The 12,756-nt window shown below is 44.0% G+C and overlaps 1 protein-coding gene across 1 annotated transcript in view; it reads left to right on the top strand.

The window, feature by feature from the left end:
* The window catches only part of LOC145413524 (plexin-B-like), a 178,049-nt gene that overhangs the window by 24,025 nt on the left and 141,268 nt on the right, over positions 1 to 12,756 (top strand). The window contains exon 2 of the mRNA XM_080283219.1: positions 3,832 to 3,960. Coding sequence (XP_080139345.1) covers positions 3,832 to 3,960 — 129 coding nt within the window. The remainder of the gene's footprint in view (positions 1 to 3,831; positions 3,961 to 12,756) is intronic.

Genomic DNA, 12,756 nt, shown 5'->3' with positions numbered 1-12,756 from the left:
CCCATGGATATATACCTTTAACGGCTCAATCCGATTGGAGCGCCGTAATTACCCACTAAACCACGAGGCGCCAAAATTTAGTTTTATGGTTACCACCTAGCGTAGTAAATAGTTTCCTGGTGTATATATAGGAAACCATTTCGCTTGTCACTCAGCGTAGAGTCACCCACAGGCGGAAGGAAGAGGAAAGAATAAAGGAAAGAAGCAGACACCCGAAAGCAGCACTACAGTGAGTGAGTGGATATAAAAAAAACACAGGAGAATAATAAGATGATGTGGGCAAAATAAATCGCTGAGGAAAAGGCGCTACGGAGTCTCCTGTGCCACCCAAAACATGGGCCCAAATCTCCAACCCTTCCCACCCTGTCTGCAAGCCATAATCTGTGCGTTTATCATCCACATTAGCTCCGGACCTCCCTACCCATCATCTTCCACTTAGCTCACTTCTTCCTACGTAGTCCACAGCTCCACCCTTTTCCACCCGCTCGCAGTCTCCTTCCATTTACCTCACTCTTCCACATTCTGAACACGATTTTCCACCTAATTTACGGCCCACTTTTTTCCACCGTTTCGCACTCTGTTGCCCTTAATCTTTCCACACTCTCCCACTCCACCCTTTCCAGCTCCCACCCACATCACCTTTGCACACAATTTGCCACCCTCTTTCACTAAATCCATACCTCCTCCCATCCTTCCCCTCCCATCCTTTTCAGCACACTTCTTTCCACTCGCCTATCACATCCCTCCTCCCTCCCCCTTCCCACTTCAGTCAAATTCGCTCCTTCTTTCACCTCCTTCCCCACTCCTCTTGCCTGCACCCTAACCAATCCCTTTGTTGACCCCATCCCATTCGCTCTCCCTCTCTCTCTCTCTCTCTCTCTCTCTCTCTCTCTCTCTCGCCACTCCACCCCCTCCCTTCTACCTCCACTCATGCCCCTCTCCCTCTCCCCTCCCCGTTCCTCTCCTCCCCCACCCCCCTCTTGAATATCGAGAAACTATTACCGACACATAACACTGTATGACCCCTCCTCCTCCACGCCATCCTGCCTCATAAGGACCATGTTACCACGTGTCACTGTAGGGTTATCGCCCAGAGAGAGAAAGAGAGAGAGGTGGAAAGGAAGAGGAAATTTTAAGCGTGTGTGTTTGTGTGTGTGTGTGTTGTGCAGGAGTTTGTCGGAAATTTATATTGGTGTGTGTGTGTGTGTGTGTGTGTGTGTGTGTGTGTGTGTGTGTGTGTGTGTGTGTGTGTGTGTGTGTGTGTGTGTGTGTGTGTACCAATGTCTGTATACTAATGTGTGCGCATAGAGGTATGTGCGTACATGTGTAGTGTATGTATACGTATGTGTGTATAAATGTGTCAGTGTGTGCCTGTGCGTGTACGTATCCATGGTGTGCGTGTGTGCGTGCGAGCCTCCCACTTGTCATTGGTTAACGGGCTAACTCGAACGAAATTGTGAAAAGTCGAGAGAGAGAGAGAGAGAGAGAGAGAGAGAGAGAGAGAGAAGGAAGGGTAGATAAATGTGACAGGTGAGACCGGAGACGAGAATCGTGAAAACGAGAGAGAGAGAGAGAGAGAGAGAGAGAGAGAGAGAGAGAGACACACACACACACACACACACACACACACACACACACACACACACACACACACACACACACACACACACATACATTCTTGTATTAGGCTCAGGACAACTAAATTAGAGAAAATGAGAGAAAGTGAGATAGTTACAGGAGGAAAGTGAGGAGAATTGAGCTAGCGTGAGGAAAAAAGGCGAGACGTTCTTAGCTTGAGAAAGGAACGAGAGACAAATGAGGTGAGCGAATTAGATCAAGAGCGGGCCTGAGAGAGAGAGAGAGAGAGAGAGAGTAATCCGGCAGAGGAACTGACTGCCACTACCCAATTTCCGCTCTCTCTCTCTCTCTCTCTCTCTGTTTTAGGTTCAGCTATATTCATATTATTTCTATGATTCTTTTTTTAATCTTTTTCGTTTCTTACCTTTCTCTTTTCTGTCTTCCACGTCCTCTATAAATTATCCTTCCTCCCCTCTCTCTTACTGTTTTCTTACTTTCCCTCCTCCTTCTTATCATCACCGTCATCATCGCCACAATCATCATCATCATCATCATCCTACGACTCCTCCTCCTTTTATCTTTCTTTCTACTTCTTTCTGTTCAGTCTTTTCACGTTGCTTCCTCGTTTTCCTCCCTCCCACGAATTCCCTCCTGCACACCTTTACCTCTCCATCTCAGTGATATAGCAAGCAAGACCATAATTTCCTTATTTTTCCCATGCCATCTTAATCATTTGCTGCCGTACCTTCTTCCCTTTCTTTCCAGTGTTCTTTGCCTCATCTCTGTATTACCTGCATCCTCGTATCCTTAAACTCAAAGCCTCATTCTGTTCAGTTTTGTTTTTTCTTGGGATGTGCGTGACAGAAGGCTCATAGTTAATTTATACTTTAATAAAGAAAGAAGAGGCCAAAGGTCGAAAGTGTGATAAGTTTCTTCATCTGTCCCTTCCTTAGAAAGATTAAGAAAAACAAATTATGATTTTCTTTCGGTCATTAACAGGGAATAAGAGCTGAAAAATGCTGTTCCTGAAGTGAGCACTCGTTTACATGAAAGACTCAGAATGCCGGTGAATTCATGCATGAACGAGTTTAACACAAGTGGGAAAAAAGTGCATCGAAAGACATGAGCTGCATATCCAACTGAAAACAGAGGATATGCAGTCGGAGAATTATGAGAGGAGTAGTACCTACATTGCGTATGTTCTAATTTAACAAAGATCCGTAATCCTTTCACCTTAAATGAAATTATTCAATTTCATGCATCTACAAGTTAGTACTTAAGTTCTTGGAGTAGCTCAGTTCCGTCAGATGAAAGCAAACCGGCTATAGCAAACTAGATTTATTATAGGAGGATGGTTGTACAATACTGTAGCAATAATAACTGAAGAAAGTCAGTAAGAGGATGGGTTTTTAATGCCATCAAGTTTACAAGCGTAAATGTAGATAACCACCCACACCTCCCTCAGTCAGAAATGTACTGCGGACAACAAAAGTCCTGTCGCTTCCCTGCTTTTCTCTGCTTGAATAATGAAAATCAGTCTGGCGAATCTCCAGCAACTTACACTGATACCACTTTCCGGGCAGATAGTTTTCATGAGTGCTGTTTGCATTTGATAAAAGGGACTCATTCTAAAAGTCCGTGGAGAGAAAAGCAGGGGAGGCGACAAGAGTTTTGTGGGCGACAGTACACCAACAGGATCGAATAAGGCCCCTGTGGAGTAAGTAACTGCACGAGTTAAAGAAAGGCTGGAATCACCACAGAGTACCCTGCCTCGTGAAAAGTCATTTAGCACGAAAAGAAACGTGATCTTACGAGGGAAATAAAGCACGAAAATAACGACATGAATTAACACTCATTCAGCTTATCTATCTGTTTAACTCATACCTACCAATCAGTCTATCAAGCTACCTACCTATCCATCACTTTCTGTTTTATTATCAGTCTGTCTGCCTGCTTAACAAAGTATCCATTAGTGAATCTGTCCATCTGTCTGCCTATTTACCTATCTGTCTGTCTATATATCCACCTACCTATCTGTCTCTCTATTTGCTAATGTCATTATTGCAATACTGATACTGTCTCTATTGCACGTTGCTTGAATAATGCTAATGTTGTGCACTGTCAATACATAACAGGTACGTGGTGGGCCGAATGCACAATGTAAAGGAATCATCTTTGTATGAATCTCTGTATATCTGTCCATCAATCTGTCTTTCTATCTAACAGTCTATCAACCTCTCTCTCTCTCCACAGATCCTGGTGGCTTCAGGAGAGGAGGCTGCCGAGTACGAGGAAGTGGAAGTGGACCCAGGCTACCCCATCCTACCTGATCTCACATTCAGGAAGGATAGAAAATTCCTCTACGTCGCCTCCACTGCAACGGTATGTCATTAATGCAGTCTGTGTGTGTGTGTGTGTGTGTGTGTGTGTGTGTGTGTGTGTGTGTGTGTGTGTGTTGGGCATGTTTCCTTAAACTTGCCCTTTTTTTTTTTTTTACCATCCCATGCATGACGTGGGAAGATGATACGACGATGATGATGACGATGATGATGATTATGATGATAAATTTAGCTATTACCACAACCACAACGTTTTTACGCTGATTTACGTTGTACTAAAAACATGGCCTTATATTTGCTACACAGAAATCTACATGTACGATTGGGCATTCTGATTAATTTCCTGCGACCAGACACCTCGTATTATATTTCTTACTAAAATACCCACGTTATATAATCTAGTTATTCCCTTCAACCTGAGGACAGCGTACTTTGTCTTATACTTGCTGTGTCTTCTTATATTCTGCTTGGGACTGACTTTTCGAACTTGAGAAATTAGATATTAACAAATAATTAAGCAAAACATAAACTAAGAGGTGATCTTTTAAACTGGAAAAAAAAAAAGGGTCTGATGGAGGTGAGTGTAATCCCTCCCGTACGAGTTATTTTCCTCGGTTGAATAAAATCATCTACGTGGAGAGAGAGAGAGAGAGAGAGAGAGAGAGAGAGAGAGAGGTCATCGTGCCGAGGTGTTACTGAGAGCTGTCATACATACAGAGCAGAGCTTTGGGAGTGTCAAACAAGAGACTGTTCACCCTGGCAACCCTCAGCCCCCACCCTCACCCCAGGACAACCACCCTTAACCCCCCTTTTTTATGTCACACTCAGATATTAACCTTTTCACTATGATTACATTTTTGGAGGTCATTCTTGATACCTCCAGGCGATTTTATCCAACTCAGATTTCTTTTTTCACTATACGAATTAGATGCAGCCTTCATTAATCCCCTAAAATCGTCAGAAGATAGCAACAGGGAACTAAAAATAGACATGATGGTGATGGTGCTACTGAAAGCTGCCATACGTACAGAGTTAAGTTTTGGGAGTGTCAGACAAGAGCTGGCGTTGTTCTCCACAGCAACACTCCCCTTTGCCCTTGCCCCCACCCCTCCCTGCCCTCACTCCTACACCACCACCCTCTACCCCCGGTTCTGATTCATGCAAATGGTGATCTCTTTACTACGATGAGTCTGGTTGTAGCACACGTATTTCTACAACCTTCAGACGATATTCTTCAGCTTTGGAGAAATAACTGAGTCCGGTGGGGTTATGTATGGCCCTTACTCTTCCCTTCTTTATCAGACATCCTTATTAAGCAGAGCAGAATAGCCTGGTAGTATCAAGAATAAAAAAAAAGTGATATCATCGTCCTAAGAGTATTTATTACAGGTGTCATAAATACAGAGTTGAGCTTTGGCCGTGTCAGACACAAGAGACTACTTTGTTCACTTCCCAAACTCCCACCCCAGCACCTCCACCCTCAACCCCCCTCCCCAGCGTCCCCACCCTCTAAACCCCCTCTTATGACACACCTAGATATTATCCCCTTCACTACGATGACTTTCTCGTTGGAGTTTTATTCTTTCTACATCCTGATAATCTTATTCACTTTAAAGACTATACGAAGTGGATGGGTTAGATCTAGCCTTCATTAAGCCCTTCAGTCCGATGGCGCGTTTTATTCATGCCACCTGCAGACGATTTTGTTCAGCCTTGGAGATACTTTTCGACCTGAAGGGGTTACGTAGTCTTCAATAACCCCTTCACTACTACACATCGATCTTAAGCTGAATGAAATCGTCTGATGGTACCAAGAATAAAGTATAAAAAGCATCACCTAACTGAAGTGGTTAATCCTTCAACACGAGACGGCTTTTCCAAGATGAGTAAAAGCGTCTGGTGATGGTAAGAACGGATATGGAAGGGGTCACCGTGCAGAAGGGCTTAAACTTTTTCTTTTTTTCGCTAATGTTTATCTTCGCCTTCCGATGGCCTTGGAAAGAATTGGGTCACACTTTTCCGATACTTGGATACTAAGACGATGGGATTTTTTTTCTCCTTAGCTGTTATTTTATTTATATGTTCCAGCGTTTGTGTGTGTGTGTGTGTGTGTGTGTGTGTGTGTGTGTGTGTGTGTGTGTGTGTGAGAGTACACGCGCGCGCAGTGGTATGGACGAATGCATAAAAAAATGTTATGACACCTGTGCAGAAAAAATTGCCCAGTATATAGAACATGAAAATAATAAAGAAAAAAACTTGTCTGGTGAATGGATGGTTAAAGCGAATATGAGTGTAAAAAACATATCTATTTATCGAGGTCAGTGCCCATGTTTTCAGACTGTATGTTGAGAGAAATTCTGTAATAATAATGACGTTTATAAGGCAACACGTCGGGATAATTATGAAAAACGAGCCTTTAAGTTAACCCGAGGATATAATCACTGAAATAATTATGCCAGGGAATGTAAATACGTCACCCAAGCTTATACGATTAAATAATGATACACCGATACATATTCCTACACCAGCATATGTTTACCTGCTTCATGAGCTTAGATAACGTGCGTAATTTTGGCCAGCTTTCAATTACGCTGTTTTGATCCGCCGTTTTGGACTAATTTCGCGTCGCCATGAGCAATCCTGGCGCAAAAATATCAGAGGAGGAGACAAACAGAGAGGCGAAAGCGACACAAGGCTGGAGATTTATTAGTGATCCTCTGATGGCGCGAACTGATCTGCCTGATGGCCTGCCTGCTGAGGGGAGGGGACGGGGTGATGTGTTTCGGATGGAGGGTTGGTGGTGGTAGTAGGGGGGAGATGGATGGGGGGGCAAGGGGACTGAGTGGTGGGGGTAACTGCAGGGGTGGATGGGTACGTTGATGGGTGTAGGGGCCTGGGAAGGGGAGGGGGTGATGTGTGGGGGAAGGGTTAGTGGTGGTAGTGGGTGGGAGATGGATGGGGTCTAGGGGACTGAGTGGTGAGGTAATTGCAAGTGTGGATGTGTGTGTGTGTGTGTGTGTGTGTGTGTGTGTGTGTGTGTGTGTGTGTGTGTGTGTGAGAGAGAGAGAGAGAGAGAGAGAGAGAGAGAAGGAATGGGTGGATGGTTAGCTAAAAAGAAAGAGATATATGTGGATTTCTTTAACAGTCGGTGGTAAAGTCGATGAATGGAGTACGTCGGTAACTACTGAGGTGGAAGGGTAAGTGTAGAAACTGGTTAGGTGTGAGGGTGGATGAGTGGATTTAGAGGCGGGGCTTAGGTGTACAGTTGGATGAGTGGGTATTAGAGTGGGTGGTTGAATAAGTGGATGTTTGGGTGGGAGGCTGGGTGCAACAGTGTGTGGAGGAAGGAAGGAATGAGCTATTGTAGGAGTAAGTGGATGAGTTCAGGGGGCAGATAGGTGAATCTAAGACCGAGTGGATGCATACAAGGATGAATAGGTGACGGCAAATTGGATGAATGGGTAGGTGGCTACGCGAGAGAATGGGTGACTGCAAAGGAGGGAGGATGGGTGGATGGATATGTGGGTGGGAACAAAAGGTAGATAAGTAGGTCGACGGGACTATAAAAATGGGCGGATGGGTAAGTGGGTGGGAGCAAAAGGGAGATGGGTACAAAAGTAGGTCAGTGGGTAAGTCGTAGGGGGGGTGTTTGCTAAAGTGGGTAGATAGGTAGATGAGTAGGTGGGTGGGAGCACGGGGTAGGTGGGGTATTATAAAGTAGATGGTTGGGCGGTTTAGGAGTAGGAGCAGGAGGTGGATGAGGGTTTCAGAGTACAGTAGATGGTTGGGTGGGGTCATGGGAGGTGTGGAGGGGGAGGGGGCAGGTAGGAGTTGCAGAGCAGATAGTTGGGCGGTCTGGGAGTAGGAGGAGGAGGTAGGTGGGGGTTGCAGAGTACAGTAGATGGTTGGGTGGGGTCATGGGAGGTGTGGAGGGGGAGGGGGTAGGTGGGTGGGAAGGTGACCGGTTGCTATGCTATCTCCTCGCTGGGTCCGGCTCATTCTCACGTCAGGGGGATAATTTATTTAATGAAACCGGTTAATGACGGCCAATAACGCTCCACCGACATGCATTACTGCACACAATCAGCCGGAGTGGGGGAGGCGCCCGATGGTCATGAGTGGTGATGAGCTTCGCCACTTTTTATCATATCACATTCCTATTTTTGCATCACCTATCCGGCTCGTCATGTGTGAATCCAGCGCCTGTCTTCTCACACTGATATTTTTTTCTCATCTTTCTAGTTAATGGGGGAAGGAAACAGCACTTATTTATTTCGCACTGCTTTCTCATGCAACAGATTTCTAATGGGGGAAGATTTAAACATCATTTGCCACTTCACACTACCACTTTTGTGTCGTATTTCTGCTTAGTGAATTGTGAAAGCATTATGTCATTTTAACTTTTTCTAGTCTTCTTTGTCAGTGAAGTGTGGAAGCGGTAGTTGTAATTTTGTCATGTTTAAATCGTCTTTCTGGGTTGTGAAGTGAGGAAGTTGTGTTTGTTATCTGGGTTTTTCTGTTTTACTTTCTCCTTTTTTTTTTTCTTCTGTGTGTGTGTGTGTGTGTGTGTGTGTGTGTGTGTGTGTGTGTGTGTGTGTGTCTCCCTGTAGTAGAGTGTGGAAATAGCGTTTGATATTGCACAGCTATTGTCCCGTCATCCCTGTGGGCAGTGAGGAGTGTAGGCAATATTTGACCTTTTCCGTTTCATTTTCTTATCTCTCAGACCGCAGGTAACTAGAGATCTGTACGTGTCGTTTGCACCGTTTTTGGTTCATGATCTTTCTGGTTAGTAAATTTAGGGTGCAGTATTTTTCATCCCTTTTTTTCATCTTTTATCTGGTCAGTCAAGTATGGAAGCATTGTTACTTTTTTTTTCTTTTACTGCTCTTGTTTCATTATCTGTCTGGCTAAAAAGAAAAACGTGGAAGCGCTGTTGTTTATTACGTTGTTATTTTATTCATCTTATATACACAGCGAAGGAAGGAAGTAGTATTTACTAATTTTCATCATGATTCTTTTGTCATCTCTGGCTAATGATGCGTGGAATTCTTTTTGCCATTATTTTTAAGACCGAGCCGTCCCCCACAAAAAGATACACCATCAAGCGGGAATCTAGTGAAGCGCTATTTACGAACTACCCTGTATATCTCTAAGAAAAAAAACACTAGGGAGGCAAATACACCCACGACGATACCCCCATTAATCTTGTGCGACGGTACGAACTGGGAGGAACCAATATATTTTTCACTTGCATTTTTATCCCCAATTATGTCATCATTCGCATAATTAGTAGGCCATTTATAGCCATTTATCATCGCATTTAGTTATTTATTACCGCATTCGTGGCCGCAGTTTGTTTATTAGCTGGTGATTTATTTTACAGCTCTGATTATTGTTCATTTATTTAGGAGGTAATTTGGAGTCGTTTATCATGCTTACCACCTGTGAATAATCTGCCCAGGTGAGGTGTTAGAGAGAGAGAGAGAGAGAGAGAGAGAGAGAGAGAGTAAAAATGGAAGAGCAAAGGAATAGACACACATAAATGAATTAAAGCAATACACCCTAATCTTTATCTTTTGAAATACCTACCACACCTATTCCCCCCCTCCTCTCTCTCTCTCTCTCTCTATGCTATCCCTTCTTTTCACACCAATTTTCCCTTTAGCTATCCCCAGTTTTCCTCTCTCTCTCTCTCTCTCTATGCTATCCCTTCTTTTCACACCAATTTTCCCTTTAGCTATCCCCAGTTTTCCTCTCTCTCTCTCTCTCTCTATGCTATCCCTTCTTTTCACACCAATTTTCCCTTTAGCTATCTCCAGTTTTCCTCTCTCTCTCTCTCTCTCTATGCTATCCCTTCTTTTCACACCAATTTTCCCTTTAGCTATCCCCAGTTTTCCTCTCTCTCTCTCTCTCTCTCTCTCTTTCTCTCTCTCTATTTATCACCCTCCATCGTCTCTATTCATTCATCTGCTCTTTTATAATTTCTTTTCAGCTAGATATTTTCCAGCTTTCATTCCCCCCCCCCCTCTCTCTCTCTCTCTCTCTCCATGAAGCACAACTTCCTTCACGTAAGATAAAACTTTTTTGTGCGTTGGTAGGAATCCCATGCTTTTATAATACCCCCCCTTCTCTCTCTCTCTCTCTCTCTCTCTCTCTCTCTCTCTCTCCCCTTTTATCTTTGTTTTTGTTATTGGTTTGTGGTGGGGAGGAGAAAAAAGCGAGAGAAGAGAGGGACCCTGAGGTTTGAAGCGGAGTTGAATAGTTGTTGTTGTGGTAGTAATGGTGGCAGTGATGTAGTCATGGTGGTGGTGGTAGTGGTGGTGATGGTGGTGAAAGTGATGGCTGTAGTGGTGAATGTGTCAAAGGCAGATGTGGCTGTGATATTGGCAGACGTGGTGGTGGTGATATTTGTGATGGTGGTTATTGTGGTGGTGGTGGTGACTGTGGTGATGGTGGTATTGATATCTGTGGTGGTGATTGTAATGAAGGGACTTTGGTGATGACAGCGCTCGTGATGGAAGACGAGCTGTAGTTTTGATAATGTGAGAGGTGATGACAGTGGTGGTGTCAGTGATGACGGTGAAATGATAGTGGTGGGTGACTGTAGTAATTGTGATGGTGGTTGTGGTGGTGACTGGTGGAGATGACTGTTTCAAAAATGAAGTGTGATGTGGTGTTGATACCTGTTTGTGGTGGTGATAGCATCTGATGGTGAAACTGATGATAATTCTTGCTGTGTACTGATATTAATCAATGACGCAGTTGTGGTGACAGTGATGGTGGTGATTCCTATAAACTTATTGACTTGTGAAGGGGAGGTGTGATGACGGTGATGAAGATAGTGGTGTTGGTTATTGCAGTATTGTTGTGGAGAGACATACCTACATACATACATACATACCGTACTTACTGTTCATAACATACAACGATTTATCCACAATCTATCAATCATCATATATATCGATCCATCCTTCAACCCATCTACCCATACTTTTATCCAGCCATGCATTATTTCATCCACCCATTCAAACACACAAACTTACATACATACATCATCCCATTTATCCAATCATTCCTTCATTTATATCTATCCATCTCACTATCCATCAGCCCAACTATCCATCAATCTATATATAAATTCACATATTCAGCCATTCAGGAATTCGTCCATCCCTAAAATTCTCTTACAGTAATATCCATCCACTTACCAACCAAACTATCCATCCATCACTCCACCCAGCTCTCTAACCATCCATCCATCCACTCACCTACCTCCCCAACTATCTACCTGTAACCACGCATCTATCCATCCATCCGTCCGTCTGTACCTACCTCCCTAATTATTTATCGTAACCATCTACCCATCCATCCATCCGTCCACCTACGCCCCCCGCTATCTACCAATAACCATCCTTCCATCCATCCATCCAGCGGCACATACATCCATACAACTACTCATCCACCCGCCTATCCATCCATCCATCCCTCTCGTGACCTTCCTTCTTAATTTCCTTGATCTTTGCTGAAGTGTTTGCATCATTTGGGAGTCGATGGAGGAGGATTACACAGGATTACACAGGAAAGCAAACAGCAACAGACCTTATGGTCCTTTCGGGGCTGCTTGTTAGAGAAAACTATGACTACAAGATCTAACTCTACATGTTGAAGGATAAGGATAGTAAAGCAAGAAGGCTCCCCCCACCACCAAACCCTCCAGGAAAAAGTGAGAAAAACCACCATGCAGCATGGAAAAACTGACATGGAAATTTTATAGGAAACACTGGAAAGGAAAAGTCACATTCTATAATACTTTATCTATAAGCTACCCGATAGAGTAACCTGAAAGAGAAAGTAAACAAATAAAATAATAGTTACGGCATGACATTATAAACCGGTTACATTGAGTTAATGGGAAGTCTGTGGACATAACGTGGAAGCTACACACTGCACAGTGTGGATGTTTAGGGGTGGTGCAGCAGCCTTGCCTGGCGCTTTTAAGGTAGGCAGCAGTCAATCAGGCCCTAGCTCCGTTTGCTCCACTGAGACAAGGAACTCTCCCATGTGGGACAAGTACACAAGTTTCATCCTGAAGCAGTGACCCCTGGTACATTAAAAAAATCCCGATGGTGGTCACTTGACTAACAGGGACCCTCAGTGATCCACAGCCCATCACAGGTCGAAAGTAAGAGTAGTGACCGTTAACTCAGGGTTATCTGTGCAGCTCCTAATCTGTGCTTATATTGCTTTCTTTGCGCTGGGGAGACTGAAAAGTATATAGGACGGGTGTCTTAGATAAAATGGGACTGCACAGTGCACAGTGTGGATGTGCAATGCACAGAGTGGATGTTTAGGGGTGGTGCGGCAACCTTCCCTGGCGCTTTTTAGGTAGGCAGCAGTCAATCAGGCAATAGCTCCGTTCACTCCACTGAGACAAGGAACTCTCCCATGTGGGACAGTACACAAGTTTCATCCTGAAGCAGTGACCCCTGGTACATTAAAAAAAATCCCGATGGTGGTCACTTGACTAACAGGGACCCTCAGTGATCCACAGCCCATCACAGGTCGAAAGTAAGAGTAGTGACCGTTAACTCAGGGTTATCTGTGCAGATCCTAATCTGTGCTTATATTGCTTTGTTTGCACCGAATAAATTGAAAATGTATAATATCGTGACGCAACACTATGTACGGGTACATTGTTTACGGGGTGTCTTGTAGACTAAGAGGGCATGAACTTACATGTACCGTAGCTATAAAAGCAAGTTATTCGGACAGAAAAAGAGTCAGCTGAGGATTTTCGTGCAAATACTTGTCTAATTTGTTTTTGAATGTCTCAATTGAG

Source organism: Coenobita brevimanus, chromosome 96 (assembly GCF_032717465.1).
Source record: "Coenobita brevimanus isolate Jiangsu-jjx chromosome 96, ASM3271746v2, whole genome shotgun sequence".
NCBI lineage: Eukaryota > Metazoa > Arthropoda > Malacostraca > Decapoda > Coenobitidae > Coenobita > Coenobita brevimanus.
This window is presented reverse-complemented; position numbering and strand designations above follow the sequence as displayed.